The following is a 20,220-nucleotide window of genomic DNA, read 5'->3' as shown; positions in this document are numbered from 1 at the left end:
TGGATGTGTCTTTCCTAAGGGGTTGGGTACACTTGGAACAAGTTAATTTTGGGTGGCTTGGGTGGGAGCCAGCCTTCCTAGCGCAGTTTAGGAGTCATTTATTTTTTAATGACTACATCAAAGAATAATGTTAAGTGTAAAAATGTAGTTGCAAAATAGTACATTTCACAGGATCCCATTTTTTCACAATATTTTAAGCATATAATCAGAAAAATAACAGGAGAAATATACCCCTGACAATTAACAGTGGTTATCTCTGAGAGGGGAGATTATGAGGCACTTTCCCTTTGTACTATGTATTTCTCTATGTTTGAATTGGTTTATAATGACCATGTATAAAAGAAAAACCAATACAATTTTTTAAAAAATTATAGATCTTTTCTAACATAATTATGTGTGTTCACATATATGCAGACACTTAGAAAGGGGCGTGAGGAACATATACCAAATGATGGACAGTGGTTACCTCAGGAAGCGGGGGGCGGGGACTGGGTGAGTTGGCAGGTGAAAGGAAAATTCAGTTTTGCTGTCTTCTTGTATTTTTGAATTTTATATACTATCTACTCCTGGATTGTAGAAAAATATGAAAAACTTCAGTGCCCAACACTCCAATGCATCCACCCAGAAGTAGAACAACTCTCCCAGATGGGAGGGAAGGGAAAATCTTTGTCAGGATATGGACGTACTGTCCCCATCCCTCCCTGACCCCAAAACCCAGTCCAGTTCCCCCCAGGAGACCCACACACACTGAAAGAGGAGCCAAGGGGCCTCATTGTAACACTCATTTTTATATAAATATCCGCAAGTCATGTTACAGAATAAGTCCCACTGGGGAAAAAAGTCAACGTTACGTTTTTGTTAAACAGACCCCTGCCTTCTAGGTTGGGCCCCAGCCTGGGGGCGCCTGCTGCTTTGGGAAGGCTGGGGCTGCTGCCAAGAGGCTGCTGAAGAAGCTGCCTGTGTGGCCCACCCCCGGGCCGACCCCCTTCTTTGGTGTGTGGTACATGGTGACCTTCTCTGGACCCCCCTTAGCCTGGGGCAGGGTTCTGGGGAACAGGGTTCTGGAGAGCAGGGCCCAGGAGTCCTGGGGGCACTTGGAAACGACGTTGGGGGGACTGAGCCACTAAGAGTTGGAGTCTGAAGCTTAAGAGGTTGAGCCTTTTGGGCATGGGGGCACACAGAGGTAAGAGGAACAAGCAGGAGGAACCTGGGCTATCAGCCAAGCAGAGCGCATTTGCCCTTCTTTCCAGCCTAGGTACCCAGGTCCCTTCCTCTGCTGGTCTGCCTCCTGCTGGACCCCACATTCCCAGGGATAAGCCCTGGGTTCCTACCTTCCCCCGGTAGTCCCCCCTCCCCACAGAGAGGCCAGAGGCTAGGAACACAGCACCAGTCTGAGGATTTAATTAACCAGAAAGGGGGATTATTGGGAGGGGCACCCCTGTAAAAATGTACAAAAGGTCTGGGGGGCTATGTGGAAAGGGAGATAAATATGTACATGGAACCCCCCTTCCTTTAGCCCCTCCTCCCCCAGCCCTGAGAGGGCATGAGGACTTGGGTGGTAGGTGAAGAGGAGGGGGGCACTTTGGCCTCTGGCTTAGTGAGCCCTTGGAGAGGCAGGCCAAGGGCCTCGGGACTCTCAGAGAGGGCAATGGTGCAACTCAGAAGATCATGAGCTGTGACCTCTGAAATGACCCCCACTCTCATGTACGTATACACGTACGTACACACACACACACACACACACACACAGCCATGTACACCCCTCTCTCTAGAGGCTTGTGACCTCTGCCCTCCCAGTGACCCTAAGGTCCATCTGATGCTTGATCTGGGGGGTTGGGGCTTCTGCTCCCAGGTTCTAGGACCTCAGAGGTGACTGGTGAGGTCATGACCTTTGCCCTCCAGCCCTGGCATGAAACCTCAGCTCTAGGACCTCATCAAAAGGAAAAGGGGATGGAGCTTTGCCCCTGCCCCTCCCCCCTTCCCTCACCTGTCAGCCCTGGCTGGGCCAGGGGCCCTAGGTGGGGAACTAGGCCTGGGGGCGGGCACAAGCGGAGGTGGTGCCCCCAAAAGGGCTCCTGGTGGGGTCTTGCTGAGAAGGTGAGGGGTTCCCGGGGCCGCAGTAGGTGGCGGAGGAGGAGCCAAGCGGCTGTAGAGCAGGGGATGGGCAGGCTCTAGACCGTAGAGGCGGGCAGCAGCCACAGCCCCTGGTCCAGTCAGCTCCTCACCGGCCTCATAGAAGCGGGGTGGCCTAGCAAGGCGAGGGGGTCCTGCCAACCAGGTGGGCTCCAGGAAGCCAGCACAGCGCTCTGGAGGACTAGGGCCCAGAAACGGTGGTGGCCGGGGCCTCTCAAACAGCAGGTGAAGGCCCTGAGGCCCGGTGGAGGCAGCGGCGGCAGCGGCAGCAGCAGCGGCGGCGGCAGCGGCAGCAGCGGCGGCAGCAGCGGCGGCCTCCTCCTTCCGCTCTTCCTTTACCCGCACCGATTCCTTGGCAGGCCTGGCCCCTTCCTCACCAGCCCGGGCCTTGGGAGTAGCAGGAGAAACTCGGAGCTGGGGCCGTGAGAAGGGGAGGTCCCTGGGGGCAGGTGTGGGAGGAGAGAATGTGGGTACTCCAGAGTCAGAGAGGCTGAGAAGCTAGGCAAAGATGCAGGGGGTCCAGGAGTTGGGGGAAACATACCTGTCTTTCTCCTCCTTGGTGATAGAGGGCTCCCTCCGCTCCACAGGCCGCTCCTTGTCTGAGCCTGGTGTCCGGGAGGCCTCAGGGGGCCGGACCCAGGTAGGAAAGGCCAGAGGACTGCGGTGCAGGCGGCCCCATGGGTCTGGGGGGGAGGCGAAGGCTGGTGGGGCCCCTGGGCTTTCTTTCTGGGCAAAGACGGCGCCGGAGTCTAGACAGAGGGCGAAGTAGACAGTGACAGGAGCCAGGAGTGGGAGGCCCCACTCAGGCATGCTCCCAGCCCCTGCCTGAGCACATTAGCCCACTGCCACAGCCCATCACCACCCCACCCCGCCCAGCACTCACTGAATGTGGGGCTGCCCAGGCCTCCAAAGGCCCCGTTGGAGAGGGCAGCCAAGGAGGCGAAGCTTGTGGGACGCCCAAAGGGATCTGTGGGACAAAAGGGGGATGGTCAGAGCATTGGGCAGCTAGCTCTGAGCAGGCACTAAGAACCGGCAGGGAAGAAGCAGATCAGCAAGCAGGCCCCAGAGCCCTCGGCCACTTGGATTTAACAACCAGGTGCTGAGCGCTTTCTTGGGCCAGGCAAGGCACTGAGCTTTGACATGCATTGTGTTGTTTAACCTCACAACAAGCCCCATGAGGCAGACAAGATCATTCCCACTTAAAGATGATGAAACAGGCTCAGAGAAGTGAAGTGACTTGCCGACGACACTCCAACCCAGGGCGTCTCTGACTGCAGAGGTCAAGCTTGTATCCCACTCGCCCTCATCAGCCACCTGGACCAGCTCGACAGCAAGCCACTTGCCTGAAGGCCTCTGCTGGCTTCCTCCCATCTGACATGCAGGGCCCTTCCCAGCCTGACCCTAACTTCATGCATCTGTCATGTAGCCGGTCAGAACAACTAACCTATTCCACCATGGGAACCTCACAATTTGCTCTTTCAGGAACGCCTTTCCCTAGGCTATTAGGTTCAATTCCTCCTTGTCCACCCAAACCCAGGATAAATCTCCCCAAGAAGCCTGCTGAGATCACTAGGAGCCAGTGATCATACTCTCCCCTGGGCCTGCGCAGCCTTCTTCCACCCTCCTCTCCCAGGTGGCACACTACCCCCAACCACTGGCTACTTCAGAGACAGTGTCTGAGCTGACAGAGATTGACAATCACTCTGCCATTCCCTATCCCATTTTATAGATGATGAGATCAAGGCTCAGATGGGGTAGAGTAACTTGTCCAAGGTCACAAAGCAAGTGGAACCAGGTCTACCCCCCCATTCCAGCTGCCTCTCAGGTCTAATTTTCATTCCCAGCTTGAGAACTCCTGGAAGTCAGGGACAAGGCCTAGGTTGCCCAACATGCCCTTGGCTCTTACCAATGTGGGTGCTGGGGCTCAGAAAGGGTCCGTGGGCCCCGGGAGCTGCCGTGAAAGGGTTGGCTGCAGCATGGACGGCACCTGGGGCAGAGAGGTGGGAGATTCTGATGAGGCTGAGTGGGCGCAAGGTGGGCCTCGGGCTCTAGACAGGGAACCTCAGGCCCCGAGAAGGCTGGCCAGACTCACCAGTCGCAGTGAAGAGGGAGGCGGCCGGGTGGGAGAGCTCCTGCCCAGGGGGCAGGGCCCCATAGGGCCCAGGAAGGCAGGGCAGGAGGTCGCTCCGAAAGTCAAGCTTGTGGGAGTCACCCTGCGTGGGACAGGGAGAAGGGCAGTGAGTGAGGAGCCAGGTGTGGTCCCGCTCTTGCTCTTCCACCCCTAGGCCCCTTCCAAGGGCTGCCTGGTGCCAATACGGGGCTTGGGTGCCTAGCCTCTGCCTCTCTCAGAGGATTCTCTGACCATCCCCCTAGTTAGTCAGAGAACCTAGTGCTAATTGTGGAATTGCTCAGGCAGTGACAAGGGACAGGAGTGGATGATTCTGGCCAAGATTCTGCCAAGCTCTGCAGAAGCCCAGAGCTTAGGCAGGCCCGCTCTCCCCAGCCCTCCAGCCCCAGTACCTTCATCTTTTCCTGGTGTCTCAGGATCATGTAAGCCACGCGCACGTGCATGGCACACCACTTCCCTGGTTTCTGCCGCCCCAGAAGGATGACCAAAGGGAAAGGGAAGGAAAGAACGTTCACTCATCACCCACTCCAGGCCTGGCCCTGGGCCCAGCCTTGCCACACAACATCCCCATTCATCATCCCTACAACTGAGGGATGACCAGGTTCACTTCACAGGCTAGGAAACTGAGGCTCAGAGAGATAAAACTGTCTTGCCCAAGGTCCCATGGCCAGTTACATCTGAACCCAGACCTGTCCTTGCAAGCCTTTCACTTTCTGCTCTTCCACATCTGGCTGCCTCCATGTCTTGGGCTTCTCACTCATTCCCAAGCAAGTCCCCCCCTCAGCCAAACACCCTGGCACCAGCCCCCAGCCTCATGCAGCCTGAGGTCCTCACCAAACTCACCCTCAAAGGTGGCCGGAAATGGTCGGGGATCTGGGGATGGCAAAGCAGAGATTGGCGGCAATTCAGACCTGTTTACTGACCTGGGACGTCATCTCCACAGTCCCCAATCCCCCCTCAAACACCTCCCTGAGACCTTGTGTCGCTTCCTCAAAGCTTTCCTGCTTGTGTCAAGACTCTTTTCCCCATCTCTCCCACTGTGGGCAACTCCCCTCCAGCACCAAGTTTCTGAACTGGTGCCCCAAGGAGGTGCCTTGCTTGGAAGGCTGGGAGTGGATTAGTGGGCAGGAGGACGCGTTTCTCAACCAGAAAAATTATTCTACTGACAGCTTTATATAACAAGGGTCTGCTAAAGATTTCCTTAGAAAAAAGCTTCTACTACTGCTAAAAGAGGTTGGGAAACCTCTGGTCTAGTCTATCCTTTAGGAAACACATCCTGTGCTTTCCACGACGTTCCCAGTGCCCTGGGCTCTAACGCTGCTCCCCCATGCCACTTCACAAAGGGGCAGCTTATCTTTTCATTGTTTCAGGGATAGAACTTCCTGCTATGATGTCATTTGGCAAAAAAAAACGTTCTGTCAACTTAAAATATTTGAAAACCCCTACAAAAACCACTGTCCTAGTAATCTTGTTTCTGGGGCAACTTCATGAAATTCCTATTTCTCATGCCTGGGAAATCCTGTCATTTACAGAAATTCCCTCTCATCAGATTCTCAGGGACACCATGATCATATATAAAAGGGAGTGATCAGTGGTTCTCTCTCACATCAACCCTGCTCTCCCTCAACAGATCTTCCAGTTCCCCTAGGACCTGCCCTGGCCCCCCCTCACCTGTGTCCCCTTTTGGGGAAGCCCGCTCGGCACTGGCCCCAGTCGTGGTGGCAGCTCGGGGTTCGTGCTCTGGTAAAGGGGAGTGGAGGGATCAGTCAGGAGAGCTGGCACCAGGCATAAAAGGGGTCTAAAACCAAGCTGGGGCTGGGACAGGGAGGGAGTATGGCTTTGGAGAAACCTGGGTCCACAGGGGAGGGCAGGAAGATGCGTATTGTTTTGGGGAAAGGAAGAAGGTATGCGAATCCGAGGACATCTGGGTTTGTAAGGAGTGGGAGGCAGTACTGGTAGTGTCTGGATTGGGAGCTCACCTTGGGCTGGAAGGCCCCCTGCAGGGAGCCAAAGGAGACAGCCGGCGGGAGGCCCGGAGGTAGGCCGGGCACTGCGGGAGGGAAGGCCGTGTACGGCTGTGGAGAGAAGGGGGCTAGTCCAAGCTAGGGGTGGAGGTGCAGCCCATCTGGTCTGCCCATCAGTCCTCTGGCCTCCACCCTAACCCCCCTCCCCCAGAGAGTTCTCTCAGGCTCAAGGCTCTTGCTTTTGAAGCTGAAGACTGGACCCCAACAGTAAAGGCCACAAGCATCAATGTATCCATGCCCACAGACCAAACACACACACACACACACACACACACACACGTACATACATACATACATACACACACACACACACACACACACACTCACATTATGCCGGAAAAGGCCTTCCATCTTTCCTGGGTATTTCTCAAACTAGAGAAGAGAAGGGAAGAGTAAACTGCCAGCCAGGGACAGAGGGCTTTCCCCTGGAACCCATACCCTCCCCCCAGGTCTCTGAGCCCTCATCACCAGCCCAATGAGGAGCTCACCATGTGGGGGCCGTGGGGTGGCAGCAGGCCCGGGGGATAAGGGGTGAAGTGCTGGTGGGTGTGCTGGTGGGTGTGCTGATGCTGGTGGTTGTGCTGGTGGAACTGGAAGGCCAGGGGCCGGGCTGAGCCCCCTGCCCCCACCACCTCGGGGCCACCCTGGGCATTCAGGTAGCGAGAGTTCAGGTCCTGGCCGATCAGGTCCTGCTCTGTGGGAGGGGAGGGGGAGAAGGCTTTAATATCTGTTGCCACCATGCCAGACTCCTTGGGCCCGGGTGACTGGCCTTCCCTTCTGGCCTTGAGCCACTCCCTCCTCAAGCCCTGCTGTCTGCTAAGGTCCAGATGCCCCAAAGCCAAGGGGGCCCAAGCCCAGGGCCATGGCCCCCCACCCCCCGGCCAGGACCCCAAACTCACCAGAGAGGGCGTTAGCAGCTGAGGCCCCAGGGTGCCCTGGCACCTGCAGCAGGGGTGGGGGTGGGGGCAGAGTGGGGCCAGGGGAGAACAAGGAGGGATGGTGGGGTGGTGGGGGGGGCCGCAGCCCAGGGTGGGGGAAGCTGTGGGTGGACAAAGGCAGGGGCAGTGAGGGCGTTGGGGGCCGGTGGGTGAGCTGCGCGGACGAGGAGGAGGCAGATGAAGAGGAAGAGGACGAAGAGGATGATGAGGGGGGAGGCTGAGCCACGGGAGGGGCCGGGGCCTTGGGGGGCGGCCGTGAAGAGCTGGGGAGAGAAGTGGGGAGATGAGTGAGGGGTTGGGAGGTGCCAGCTCTGACAGGAGGGGGTCAGAAGCCTGGGCGATACCTTGACCCTGGTTCTCCAACATGGAAGGTGGTAGAACCCGGCCGCCAGGACCCCCACCCCCACCCAGGGAACCCATCCTCAGACTGAGGTCCCCCCACGCCCAACAACCCCCTTTTTCCCTCTCTAGGTCTCTTCTTCCACAAAGCTGCCTCTAACACCTCTGGCCACATGACTTTCTTTTTTCTTCTCAACCACAGCACAAAACATATCATTCACTTTGACGCTGAACTACAATAGGCCACCTGGGTTCCCATCCTAAGACTGTGGAAGCAGCACCACACTGGCCTGGCCTAAAAGTCAGGAGACCAGAATTCTAGGCCCATCTTGCCATTAACACCCTGGGTGACCTTGAGCAAGTCACTGCCCCTCTCTGAGCCTTAGTTTTCTCAATAATAAGAAAAAGAATGATAATGACGAGAACAATAATGAAAGATAACATCAATCACAATAGTATCAATAACTCTTACCCTTTAGCAAGCACTTACTGTAGGCCAAGTGCTGTCACCTGCTTTATATGCTAATCCAAGTCTCCAACATTTCACACCACCTTCCCAATTGCTGCTGCATCCATGGAACCACCTGTACCATTTACTTCTTTAACTTAACTCAGTTCCTTTCTTTTTTATTTAGCCTCACCCAAGCAATAACATGTGAAATCAAGGTGTTGAGGTACTAGTCATGTTTTTCTAAAGCATGTAAAAGCTGACAAAAATTTACTCATATAACACCTGAAATTATCTCACACGCCACTAACAATGAGCATACACACTTTGGGAAACACTGCATTAACTCACAATTATTCCTCACAACAGCTTTAGGATGAAGGTACTATTATTATTTCATTTTACAGAAAGAGAAAATTGAGGCTCAGAGAGGTTAAGTGGCTTGTCAAAAATCACACAGCCACTAAGTGGCAAAACAAGAATTTGAATCCAGGTCTGACTGACACCAAAGTCAGCACTCTTAATCATCATGTCAGCATTTCCCAAAGTATGTTCTGAAGAACACTAATCCTAGCAGATGTGCTTTACGAAAAGATCTCACCAGCAAATAAAATTGGAAAAAGGCACAAACTGGATTCCCCTGGATGTGAATGTATAAAGGGTTCTGATAAGTCCTGTAACAATCTCTTTAAATTTGTTTCACCCAGTGTCTCTCAAACTTTTCAGCCTCAGAATGCTTTTTCAAGTCACATCCCACAGGTACCATCCCATGTCCCAGCCGCAGAATGCAGGGGTTGGCGCCAAAACAACCAGGCCCTTCCAGACCAGACCAAACCCCTGGACCACTCACCTGCCAGTGCTGAGGTCCAGGCTGCTGCCATAGGGAGAAGTGCGGAGGCCAAAGGGCGAGACCCGAAGCTGCAGCTGGGGCTGGGGTGGGGGTGGCAGACTGGGGGCGGCCGGCAGGGGTGCAGGGGGTGAGACAGAAGGCCGAGGGGCCGGTGGAGGTGGTGGTTCCTTCGGGGGGAAAGGCACTAGCAGCGGGTCGGGCCCTGGGGGCTGTTCCTGGCTCCGCTCCAGACCCGACACTTTAGGGACTACGGAGAGTTTTGCTTCACAGTTCCCATTGAAGGCGCCGTGGGGGCCCGAGGCTGTGAGGGCAGAAGGGCATACATATTCAGTTGAGGCCTATGCTCACCCAATTTCCCTCCCTTGTCTCCAGCCCCAGCTCTTGGGACCAACCTTTGCTGGTTGAGACAGTAAAGGACGGGTCGAGGTCATCATCGGAGACCTGGGGAAGAAGGGTAGGGACAGGATCAGGTTCTGGTCAGGCCAGGCTGTCACCCAGGAAGGCCAACAGCCTCTGGAGCCTGCTAGGAACTGGCAGAGGTGCTAAATCTATTCCATCAGCTTAGCTGAAATCCATCAAAGACTGTGGGCTCCAGGGGGCCTATGCTTGGGGAAAAGGGTAGAGCAGCAGAGCCTGAGAATCTGATAGGCCAGGAGGGCTGAATTGAGGCAGCACTGAAGTAGCAAATAAGCAGGCAAACCAAAGCAAAAACATCAGCGGTCACTAACTGCTGGCCCATACGCCTACCTGGCTTACAGATTTGTTTGGTCCACAAGTGTTAGCAAAAAATTTTAAACTAATCGCTGATATTTAGAAATCCAGAGATTCCTCACACAAACTGAGACTTGCAGGTTCTCTTGAGAAGGGGCCCCTATTCTTACGTGGCAAAAACTAGCTAGAACTGGATAGTGGCCGCCTCCTTTAGATGGACAAGAACTCTCTGGTTCACCACAGGCCCTGTACAGCCAACTTTTTAAACTAAAACAAGACACAAATCAGGGAGTGCAAATTTAGTTGGTTACAAAGGTAGAGCATCAACTGCCAGGTCACGTTATTTCAAAACAAGCAAATCAGCCTAACAATAAACCGAAACACACCTTTATAGGATATGTTCTTACGCTGACTACAATGGTTTACTGTCCTCACTGCCATGACCCATGGTCTCTGTTCAGACTCTAATCTTTAGAGCAGACTAATAGCTAGCAGGAAGGACCAGCTCAGTTCCACAGCCACCCTGGATTTCTGTGGAGAACGAGTGGTATCTTCAACGGCTTTGGAAAGGATGGCACACCAAGGCAGGGCCTTCCATTCTTTGGTCAACTGGCTCTAGCCACCAAAGAACAGAAATCATTTACCTCTCAATCCCCATCTTCCTCCCAAAAATCTAATCCTGGCTCAACCTAACCCATGTCCCCGACTCAAGGGGAGGCTCTGTCTGCTGCTCACAGGGCACCTTTAAGCTGCAGTTCACTTTACAAGCTGGCAATGTTGCCCACCCAGGTCTAGCCCCACTCACCCTCTCGTCCAGATCACTTTCTGCATCACACTGGGGAGAAGGAAAGACAGAGGTGTCACAAAAGGGAAGAAGAGTGGGGCCCAAGGTCAAGAGGGGACTTTCAGAAAGGGAGTGAGAGGGGAGGAGCCAGTACAGGTGGAGAGCACTTACTATGTATCCAGCTTCCAGAGAATGACGGGAGGAGGCCTGAGAAAGACCAGAGTCCAGAGGTAAGGGAGGCTGCCTGGTGAAGCCTTTGGATAAAGTCTAAACTCCCCAGCAAGGCACTCAGGGCTCCTCATGGCCTACTCTCAATCTCTTTCTAGCTACTTCTCCTGCTACTGCCCACTCGTTCCCACTGCTCTGGTCATTTTTCAAATATACCAGATTCTCACATCTCTGTGCTTTCGCCCAAAACAACTTTGCCCAGTTTCTTAACAAACTTATGACTATCCTTCAAGGCCTGACTAAGACATCCTAGGGGGCTTTCCCTAACCACAACCCTCCTCCCATCCCCCAGGCAGAATGAGTGGCTTCCTCATGTGGGTTTCTACAGTATCTCTCCCAGACCTCTGCCTTCTGTAGCTTCTTAGGTTCTGGTCTAGGTATTTGCTCACAGACTGTTTCTTTCCTGTTGGACTGCCACTGCCTCGAGGGGGATGGCAGAGACCACGTCTAATTCGTTTATGATTCAACTATGTCTCTTTGATATATCCCTAAATTATCAACATGTCTGAAGTATACTAAGTGTCAGCCAAAAGCAGGCAAGTCTAACCGTGGACATGTCTTTGTGAGACCTGAAATTGGGAGTGGGAGCTCAAATTTGCTTTGCCTTCCTCTTTGCCCTTAGAGACTGGGATCATTGTTTGTGAGGGACAGGGGCATTGTTGATAGAAAATGGGTCTATGTAAAGGCCATTTTGCTCAGGGTTTTAAAGGACAGAAACCTGGAACAAGCTCACCTCTTTCCTTCTCCGTTTGTTGGGCCATTTTCGGGCTCGATCCCCAGAGGGCCGGCCAGGCTCCCGATCAGAGCTATCCCCTGGCTCCCCAGTGGCCCCACTGGAGCCCCCCCTTTTCCGCTTCCCAGAATGCTTCAGCCGATGTTCCAGTCGCTCTGGGGGCTGAAGAGACGCATCCTTCTGTGGAGGAGGAGGTGGGACTAAAGTGGACGGAGAGAGAAAAGCTCCCGACCTCTCTAGGGGTGACCAGGCTACAAAAGTGGCTCTCAGGCTCGGTAACCTGGTTGGTCCCCGGAGACTAGCTCTACCTCCTCCCACCCCAGGGTGGGGCAGAGGCCTGGCCAGAGGAGCCGGTTGCTCTGGTTTGGGGTGCCAGCATTCCCCCCACAACTCCACCCACTCCAGGCACCCCGTAACCTTCTCACTGCCCCTCTGAAGCCCCCAAAGGTCTCCAGCCCCACTAGGCACCACCTGCAAGGCCTCGAGGCTGGCGAAGCTGGCGATGGCGAAGCCATCGATCAAGTCCTCCTCCTCTTCTTCCTCCTCCTCAGGCTCCTCCTCGGCCTCTCCGTCGTCTGCGCCCCCCTCCTCTTCCTCCTCCTCTTCCTCCCCGCGGCTGCCCGAGCCGGCAGGCCGCTTCCGAGCTCGGGGTCGCGGGGGCCGAGGCCTGGGACGCGGCCGCCGCCGTCTCGGGCCTCCGGGCCGCTCTCCAGACGAAGCTGACGACCAGGGCCTGGCGGGCGGCGGCGGCGAGGACGAGGACGAAGAGCCGCGCGGGGCGGCCAACAAGGCCCGGGGCGCGTCGCCGCCGGGGCCTCGGCGGCGCCGCTGCTCCCGGTCTCGGTCTCGCCGCGAGCAGCGCCGCCGCCGCCGCTCCCCCTCAGCGGCCCAGCCCGGGCCCGGAGCCGCGGCCGCTGTCGTCTCCATGGCGACCGCCCTCAGCGCCGCATCCGGAGGCGGCGGGGCCCGAAGCGGCCTGTCCACAGGCCCGGGGTCACAGGCGCGGCGCTGGCGGCTGCACAGGGACGAGAGGGCCACGACTTCCCTTTTAAAGCAGGATCTGATGGCCCCGAGCTTGCCCCAAGGCCAAGGACCAGGGAGCCGGCGCCGCCCCCGGGGCGACAAGCCCCAGGGCCCCCCTGTGGGGCCGGCGGGGCCGAGACGGCGAAAACGGGGCGGCCGTCCCTTTAAGGCGAGGCCTCAAGTTGTCCAGCCCCTAGCCCCTTTAAGACGACCCGATGGTATCCGGCTGGCCTACTGCGGTGGCCGCCCCCTGCCAGGGGTCGAGACAAGTCTCCCCGAGGAAGAGGAAGGGCCACCCCTTTAAAAGCGGCCGAAAGCTCGCCCCGAAACGCAGACCTCCCCTTTAAAAATGTCTCAAATCCTCCGGCTAAAAGAGGCCACCCCTTTAAGGAGTCCAGGGTTCTCCAAACAGCACGCCGCCCCTTTAAGAAATCGGGCGTTAGTTTCTAGTTCTCCACAAGCGGCCACTTCCCCTTTAAGCTGAATTTAAAGGACTTCTTGCGTAGGAGAGAAGACGCGAGAATCTCCACTCGCTCCAATTCTCCCAACAGCACAGTTTCCAATTTGTCAGCGTCTAGTTCGGCGGCTTCCCCTTTAAGGCTGGCGTTGTAGTCGGCCGAGCTCAATGACCACCCCTTTAAGGAGATTTAAAGGGGACTCCTCCAGACCCAGCTCTTCCAGCCTCCGCCTCCGGTCGCCATGAAAGGCGCGAGGGGGCGGGCGGGGCCGCGGGGCCAGCCCTCCGAAGCCCCGGATGTGAGGCAACGGTGACGGGTAGCTTCTCTGTCTGCCGACATAAAAGTCGCTACCTCCTTTCCTCCGTCTCTGTCTGACTTGCACCTTAAAGGATCCGGAACGGCCGTTGGGCAGCGGGGTAGCACCAGCGCACCCTCCTGTAGTCTCCTCGAGTCTAGGGCCTCCTCTCCGCTAGGACTTCCCTGCCCCTCCTCCCTCTTCCTCCTCAGCCTACGCCTCCTTCCTCTCTCTGCCTCCTCCCACTCTCCGCCCCCGTCCCCTCACCCATCCACAGGCTTAGTCGTTGATAGGTTGAGAAGTGTACGTCAAGACGAAGGGCGGAGTCAAACTCGAGGGAGTGGGCAATATGTAACCGCCCTCAAAGCTTGGATTGGATATGTGTCAGATTAGCTCCGCCCTCCATCGAGTCTTGTAACTCGACTGGTTAGAAGTAGGTGCTTGGGGCGGTCCTCCAGGTGGCCCCGCCTCTTCCTGCTCTTCGTTCATTGGCTCACCTCCTGACGGCGTCAAGGCGAGGAGTAGGGATGCGGTGCGCGGGTCGTAGGGGACGGTTGGCCGCTGGGCGGCGCGCGGCCACGCAAGGTGCTTGTCGACAGCCTGTTACTCCTCTTTTCCGCCGCCCAGGCCGCCTCGCTCCTCGCGCACGCGCGTGGTGATATCACCGCCCGGCTAGCAGCTCAGCAGGTTCCGCCGCGGCGCGGGGTGGCCCGAGCACGCGGCGTGCTTTGCGAACGCCAGAAGCACGGAGAGGAAACCGCGTCCCGTTATCGCTCGGTTCAGTGGGAAAGTGCTGACCTGTGGTCTACGCGTGCTAACAAGAAAAAACACCTAGCACTGTGTACCCAGCACTTTCTCACATATTAATTTATTTGGCAATAAGAATTCTTTTAGCCCTATTTTACAGAGGGGGAGGGGAATTGATGCTCTAACATTTAGTTTCCTAACCGGGATTTGGACTCAAGAAGCCTAGCTCCGGAGTCTGTGCTCTTGGCAACTGCTCTATTCTGCCTCTGAGTTATAACTTCTGGCCTCTGGTTGCCTCGGTTACCCTTTTAATGTGGACATTGCACTGACACACTCAACTTGCTTTCTTACGGATAAACTTCTTTCTCATAGGGCTCTCTGCACATCAAGTACCTGTGACCGGTTGTTGTAGGTGCTCAATTACAGCTGATTACTCTTAGCTCTTGAAACCAACAAGTGGGTCCTGGCCTGCATGTTAGGAGGAATTCAGGGCCATCTGGATCAAGGCCTTAGTCCACTCTGGGACTTTCAGGCACCTCCTTGATATAAGTGAATTGAGAGAACCCTGACCAGGGTCCAGGGTTACAGTATCTTCTGGAACAGATTCAGAAGTATCCTGCCACACAGGAAAATTCTCAAATCAAGAGAGTATTTCCAGTGACCATTCCCCCACCCATTCCCTGTATCCAATCCTCATCGCCTTCCCTGGCACTTCCATTTCCCAGTCTTTAGGGGCCAAAGTAGAAACATCAGCCAGTACTGCCAATCAATCTCAAACTCAACTAGAGACATACAAAAGAATCAGAAACATATCGAAAACTTTACTAGAAATATAAAGAAAAAATATAACTGCCTCAGAGCCTCCCCCGCCTCCAGGATGGATGAACAGACAAACAGATGGAGCTCCTAGGTCCGATGGGGCTGCTCTCTATCCACTTCCTCCTCCTCCAGGAGCAAGGCATCCAGCTCCTCCAGCCGCTGCTGTAGCAGGGGTCCTACATCTGGGCTGGGGACCAGATTGGGAGTAAGGGTCCTGCCAGCTGCAGCCCGGACCCCGCGAGATGGCCGCCGGGATCGAGGAAGGCTGCTGTCCCGAAATTCTACAGCCCGCCGGAGCTTCCTTGAGCTGGTGAAAATCAGAGTCCCGTTGCGCTCCCGGGGTTCCTCGAAGATGGTCTCAAAGGTCCTGGACCAGGCAGGGAGGGGTGCTGGTTACCAGCATGCCCCCTGGTTCCAGCCGTCCCTCTAGCACCCCCAAGCCTTCAAAGTTTCTCACCTCCTGGTTGTAGGTGACTGGTAATTCTTGTTGGTGTAAATTTCTTCCAAGCTGAACTCCTTCTTGTTCAACCTGCAGGCAAAGAGCAGAACCCACTGAGAAACCTGGGGCCAGTGGGGCCTGGAGAAGAGATAAGCAAGGCCTCATCTTTATTTCAGTTTCTGAGACATGCCAGGAGCCAGGAGTGCTGCCTGAGGCAGACAGATAGTTCTAAGCGCAAACCATGTCCAGTCTAAATTGACTCCTCCAAGCTGGATTTTAGTCCCTAAGATGAGACAAAGCCACACTTCAGGGATCTGAGCCTATACCTGTTTGGCCAGGGCAGCTCCGTGCACAATGAGCCTCTCACCTGATTGGTCGAGGCAGCCCCATTGGGGTAAGGTTTAGTTGAGAACGGGCTGGTGTCCTGCGTATTCTGAATCGAGAAACTTTTCCCATGGTCTGCAAAAGTGGGCCACAGAGTAAGAGTGCAGCATGGGCTCAGACTCCCACTTTGCTCCTCCCTGCCATCTGTACTCCTACCTTGGTCTCAGGGTCTGAAAGCACCTGGTCCTCTGAGGCCCTTTGCTCCTTCCCTTTGGTTGAGCCCAACCTGCAGAGAAGGCCAAGGCTCAGGGACAAACAACATTCACAGCAAAATCCCCATCTCTTGCCCACTGGACACTAGGGAAGGAGGCTAGGCCCACACTATGGCCAGGGCTTTATGGAGGGTTTATCAAGAGAACTACCTGGGTTCTGCAGGTTCAGAGAAGGAGGAAGTGGATGTGGTGGATGAGCAAGATGTGACGAGGGGAGGAGAGCCTCCCACTCCTCCAAGAGGGAAGACCTCTTTCCGGAGACAAGGCCGAGGGGGTGGCGGGGCTTGGGCCATCTCTCCGCCACCCACAGTGTGCCGCCGGGGCCGTAGCCGGCTTGGGTGGGGTGGAGCAGGGGGCCAGCTGCAGGTATCTGGGCTACGGGGCCCCAGATCAGGGCAGGAGTGGCTTCGGCCCAGAGAGGGCTTAGGGAGAGGTGCTGAGGGATTGTGGTCTTGGGCCCGCCATTGGCGGATAGGGGGCCGGGGACTGACAGACGTAGTGCACTCAGAAGCCCTGGACTGCTCCGCCTCTGAGATGGCAATCTTCAGCTCCAACTTCATGGGGGATGATGGGGGTGGGGGCTGTGGGGCTTTGTTGGGTGTGAGGAAGATGTCAGCAAAGCTCTCCAGCTTGGAGCGGACGGAATGGAAGAGGGGAGCCAAGCCCCAGGGACTGAGGCGGGGGCGTAAAAGGCTGGACGGCGGTGGGGTCGATGGGGGCTCCAGAACAGGATCTGGGGCTGAGGAAATGAGAGGGTCAGGTGGGCATTGCTTAGCTGCAGGTGTCTAAGCCCTACTTCAGTAGCCTCAGCTCCTCCCCCAGACACTAAGCTTTGCCCACAGAGAAATAAGCCCACCCCTAAAAATTAAGCCCTAAATTTAAAAGTCGAACTTTAGGCCTCCAAAGTCTAAACCCCATCTTCTGCCCTGGAAGTTGATTAATCCCTATCCCCACCTCTGCACCTGACACTTCTAAGCTCAGCTAAGATTTTCCAGAGCCCCAAGTCTCATCCCTCTATCTGAGCACTTACCTGGTGGTGGGTTCTCCGCAGGGTCTGCAGGCAGAGAAGATGGCCGGAATGGGGGTTCCAGGTCCCTGGGCAGAGGCACTGGCTGGTGAACCATCATCATGGGCTCAGCTCTGGGGTAAAGGGGCAAAGTAAAGGCTAGGGGAGCTTCCAGGTCAAGGTGCCACCTGAACCAGCAACTCCCCTGTCCCTTAAGGCTTCTGAAGCTGTTACAAGAAAGGATTAGACAAGTAAATTCTGATACCCCTAGCTCTGGTTGCCTAGATAATAGTTGTTGCCTGGACATCTTGACAATCCCTTCCCTAGCCCTCTCACCTTCTCACTGGGATGATAAAGTTGGGAGTCTCATCGGTGAAGCCCTGGATATAAAAGAGGATGTTTGTGGGGAGGCAGGGAAGCCCCTTTTGGCCTCCTTAGCTCCCCACATGGCAACTCTCTCAGTCTCCAGATGTTGGCCTGGGTTCACACCAAAGACTTTCATATAGCTCTTTGCTCAGGCAGTGTCTTCCACCTAAAATGCTGTCCTCCTTGCTCTGAGAAAAATCCACCCTCAGGCTCAGCCCTCCTACCCCTGTTTTCTATCCCTACTGGAGTGCCTGTCTCTAGCTGAACCCTGATCCTTACCCAAAGTTCCCATACCTCAGCTGGGGGTTTGGGGTTGGCAATGTCTTCTAGCACCACCACCAGAGTAGGCTGGGGGGCCCGGTCCACCTTTCGTGAAGGGCCCTCCTCTGGGCCAGGGGTTGTCCTTGATCGCCACCTCATGGTGGAAGGGGACTGGTAGATGCGGCTTAAGGGTTCTCTGCATAAGTGCAGTGGCTCGGGAGGCCTAGAGAGGGAATAGGAAGATCAGAGCAGCTCAGCTGTGACCCCAGCTTACCTCCAATCCTGCCATGCTCACCTGGCCTGTGAGGACCACACGGCCTGTTGGGGTAGAGAGGCAGGCGGCTGGGTGCGGACAGAATCCTGAAGGTTGCTGTGGTGCTGTGGGGTGGAGGGCTCCTCTTGGGGAGCCAGGGGTACCTAGGAGAGGAGAAGATATCAACAGCAAGGTGATGGAATGAGGTTGGACTGGACCAGGGCTCCCTGTGCCTAATAGTGCCCTATGCCACAAAGATTGTGGCTAGAATTCACCCCAGATCCTCAAAGAAGAGGTGAGTTGAACTGGATTAGGAGCCAGATAGTACAGTGTCCTGAGCTGCAGGTATGGGACCTGAGTAATCTCACCCAGGCTGTTTGGTGCAATGAAAAGGAGAGGGGTGATCTTGGGTGAGTCACTGCCCTATGTGAGGTCTCAGTTTTTCTCATCTGTGCAAAGGAGCCAAAGACCTCAACCTGCTTCCCAAGGATTGCCTAGAAGTTGGGCTGGAAAGAAAACAGAAAGGTTTCTCATATTTAAAGAGTTGTAGGGATGTGATTCCAGCCCAACAGGATTGGCAGTGGGGAATAGGCACTGGAGACCCTGCTCAGTTCTAGGTTGAAGTAAGAAAAAGCCAAGCAGAACTGCAGCATTCAGGAGACTGTCTGAGCAATGGATGTGAGAATGAGGCGCCTGGACCTCAGTCATCCTCATTAATGATCTGGTATGACTTTGGTGAGGAGGAGACCTGGGGGAGAAAGGGGCTTCTCAGTTCAGGGGGCTCACCATGCGGGCAGTCATGACATCTTCTAGCACCACAGCCAGGACTCGCCGAGAGGCCTTTTCCAAGGGCGAAGGGGCCCCCAAGGGCTGCAGCCTCGGCCGTTTCGAGCTCCTGGCTCCCCATAATGCTCGAGTCAGGGGTTGGCGGCATAGACGCGGCCGGCCAGGCGGGCTGGAGGATGAGAGAAGCAGAGGACGGTCGCCTGAGTCTGTCGTTGGTTTTGTGGTTTCCCCGGTGCAGCCGCCAGGCTCCCCGTTTCCCCGGCTCAAAACAGGCGGGCGGGGTGCGCTCTCACCTGGAGTCCCCGGGCAAGTCCATGGGGGAAGCGGCGGCTCCGGGGAGTCCCTGGGGGATCCCAGGCTGCAGCCTGGGGTAGGGGGGGAGCGGGGGAGCGGGGAGTGAGGGCCAGCCCCTCCCCTGGGGCTCCGCCCTTCATGGTCCACCCGCGGCTCCCGGTAGCCCACGGGCCGGAGCCGTGGGGCGCGGAAGGGCGCCCTCGGCTGGCCGCCTGGAGCAGGTGTCTTCCCGCTGCCGCGGCTGCGATCAGCGGATCACTCGCGCCCTGCCTGACACTTGCCGCGAGAACCTGGGTTGCAGCGACCCCAGTTCTCTCACGGCCCGAGTCTTCTGGGGCCTTTGTCCCTGCAGATTCTGCCCTGAGATTTCCCGGGATCAGCTGGGATCCCGGTCCTGGAAGGCTCAGTTTCCGTTGGATTCCTCTGCGATCCTCATCCACTCCCAGCTAGTGGCGGAGAACTCCGAAACAATACTCCCACACACCGACTGTTCCCGTCCCCCGCCCCCCCGCCTCCCCCGCCCCCCCGCCGCTCAGATCCCCTAGACTGGATCCCTGCGGAAAGAATCCTACAGCGCGGTTCCTCCAATCAGACGCCGTGCGAGGATACACATCTCCCTTTGAGTTTTAGCTCCGCAAAGCTCCACTCAGACAGGGGCGGCCCGAGTGTGAGGATCGCAAACTCAGTCCGGATCCCCGGGGACCCAGTGTCAAGCAGATACCCCCTTCACTCCAATCCCGGGAGGTCCCGCCCACAGACCCCCTCCCACTGCCCTCCCCCCCGGATCCCCGCCCAGCGCTCTCCCCAGCCCGGGACCAGATGGTTCAAATGTTTCCTTCCCTCCCTCCTCCCGCCCTCTCTCCAGCCGCTCGGTGCCCTCCCCCGCGCGCCGCTCACCGCCGCCTCCCGCGGATCCCGGGTCTTCGGCGGCTCCCACCTCCAGTTCCTTTAAAACCAGCCTTACCCAGCACTGCCCAACTGCTGAGGGCCTTCTTCTCCGAGCCTTCGGGCACCGCCCAATCGCCGGTCCCCGTCTTCCGGGGTGGTGAGAAACTAAGTGAAGCCGCCTGGCAGCCATCATCCCTAGGGGCAAGAAGCCAAATTGAAGAGCGCCGCCATTATAGTTGAGGGCGCGTCATGTTGTCTTCGATGGACTGAAGTGGACCGGATGGCGTCATCTTCTGAAGGCCTGTTAGTGGCCAAAGACTATACTAAGTTTCTTGAGATTAAGGCAACTGTGGGGAAGTTAGAGTGCCGCCACGTTTTTTAAGGGCATCTTCCGGTTCTTCGTTCTTAGGCCAATAAACGTCAACTGAGTGCTAACGATATGTGAAGTTTCCAATTTCCTAGAGAGGCCGCAATGAGGCCGGTTCCGGTACCATCCTGGGTTCCTCAACCCGGTTCCCACAACGCAGGGAAGAGTTTGGGAAAGAGGGCGGGGGGGCCAGAGTCTAGGGTTGGTGCCGCCTCTGGCTCCGTTGCTCGTGCGGTGTCCTGGAGAGAATGGACTGAGCCAATGTGGCAAGGAGGCGGGGGGGGGGGGGGGGGGGGGGGGGGGGGG

General features: G+C 56.3%; 2 protein-coding genes across 10 annotated transcripts; both read right to left on the bottom strand.

The window, feature by feature from the left end:
* Window positions 1-768: 768 nt before the first annotated feature.
* On the bottom strand, window positions 769-13,316 carry FBRS (fibrosin). 4 transcript variants are annotated; one of them, XM_046667125.1, is made up of 18 exons: window positions 11,788-13,315; window positions 11,317-11,496; window positions 10,527-10,562; window positions 10,377-10,406; window positions 9,253-9,301; window positions 8,861-9,161; window positions 7,185-7,486; window positions 6,774-6,979; window positions 6,613-6,657; window positions 6,241-6,336; window positions 5,933-6,001; window positions 5,105-5,134; window positions 4,654-4,725; window positions 4,226-4,346; window positions 4,040-4,120; window positions 3,017-3,100; window positions 2,675-2,882; window positions 769-2,572 (listed from the first exon to the last, which is right to left on the bottom strand). In XM_046667125.1, exons 1-18 carry the CDS (start codon window positions 12,241-12,243, stop codon window positions 1,984-1,986), a joined length of 2,955 nt encoding a protein of 984 aa, XP_046523081.1. In that variant the 5' UTR covers window positions 12,244-13,315; the 3' UTR covers window positions 769-1,983. The 4 variants fall into 4 exon arrangements, with proteins under 4 accessions (XP_046523081.1, XP_046523082.1, XP_046523084.1 ...); XM_046667126.1 differs by lacking the exon at window positions 10,377-10,406 and having other exon boundaries at window positions 11,788-13,316; XM_046667128.1 differs by lacking the exon at window positions 6,613-6,657.
* Window positions 13,317-14,640: 1,324 nt separating this feature from the next.
* PRR14 (proline rich 14) lies at window positions 14,641-20,108 on the bottom strand. 6 transcript variants are annotated; one of them, XM_046668434.1, is made up of 12 exons: window positions 19,557-20,108; window positions 18,659-18,730; window positions 18,366-18,534; window positions 17,622-17,743; window positions 17,360-17,549; window positions 17,036-17,079; window positions 16,724-16,833; window positions 15,844-16,432; window positions 15,638-15,707; window positions 15,465-15,556; window positions 15,116-15,187; window positions 14,641-15,025 (listed from the first exon to the last, which is right to left on the bottom strand). In XM_046668434.1, exons 2-12 carry the CDS (start codon window positions 18,679-18,681, stop codon window positions 14,746-14,748), a joined length of 1,761 nt encoding a protein of 586 aa, XP_046524390.1. In that variant the 5' UTR covers window positions 18,682-18,730; window positions 19,557-20,108; the 3' UTR covers window positions 14,641-14,745. The 6 variants fall into 6 exon arrangements, with proteins under 6 accessions (XP_046524390.1, XP_046524392.1, XP_046524393.1 ...); XM_046668436.1 differs by having other exon boundaries at window positions 19,624-20,108; XM_046668437.1 differs by lacking the exon at window positions 19,557-20,108 and adding an exon at window positions 19,232-19,467 and having other exon boundaries at window positions 14,641-14,845.
* Window positions 20,109-20,220: the final 112 nt, after the last annotated feature.

The sequence above is a fragment of the Equus quagga genome, chromosome 7 (genome assembly GCF_021613505.1).
Source record: "Equus quagga isolate Etosha38 chromosome 7, UCLA_HA_Equagga_1.0, whole genome shotgun sequence".
Lineage (NCBI taxonomy): Eukaryota > Metazoa > Chordata > Mammalia > Perissodactyla > Equidae > Equus > Equus quagga.
The sequence above is the reverse complement of the archived record's forward strand: the minus strand, read 5'-3'. Positions and strand labels throughout refer to the sequence as shown.

Excerpts from the sequence above, each read along its gene's own strand:
- FBRS (XM_046667125.1), bottom strand. The coding sequence starts at position 12,243 with ATGGAGACGACAGCGGCCGCGGCTCCGGGCCCGGGCTGGGCCGCTGAG. Across the intron at positions 10,563-11,316 it reads ACAAACGGAGAAGGAAAGAG|GCCTCCTCCCGTCATTCTCT; the intron begins GTGAGCTTGTTC and ends GGTCTTTCTCAG. Across the intron at positions 9,302-10,376 it reads AAAGTGATCTGGACGAGAGG|GTCTCCGATGATGACCTCGA; the intron begins GTGAGTGGGGCT and ends CTTCTTCCCCAG.
- PRR14 (XM_046668433.1), bottom strand. The coding sequence starts at position 19,272 with ATGTGTATCCTCGCACGGCGTCTGATTGGAGGAACCGCGCT. Across the intron at positions 17,744-18,365 it reads ATGTCATGACTGCCCGCATG|GTACCCCTGGCTCCCCAAGA; the intron begins GTGAGCCCCCTG and ends CTCCTCTCCTAG. Across the intron at positions 15,708-15,843 it reads TCTGAACCTGCAGAACCCAG|GTTGGGCTCAACCAAAGGGA; the intron begins GTAGTTCTCTTG and ends CCTTCTCTGCAG.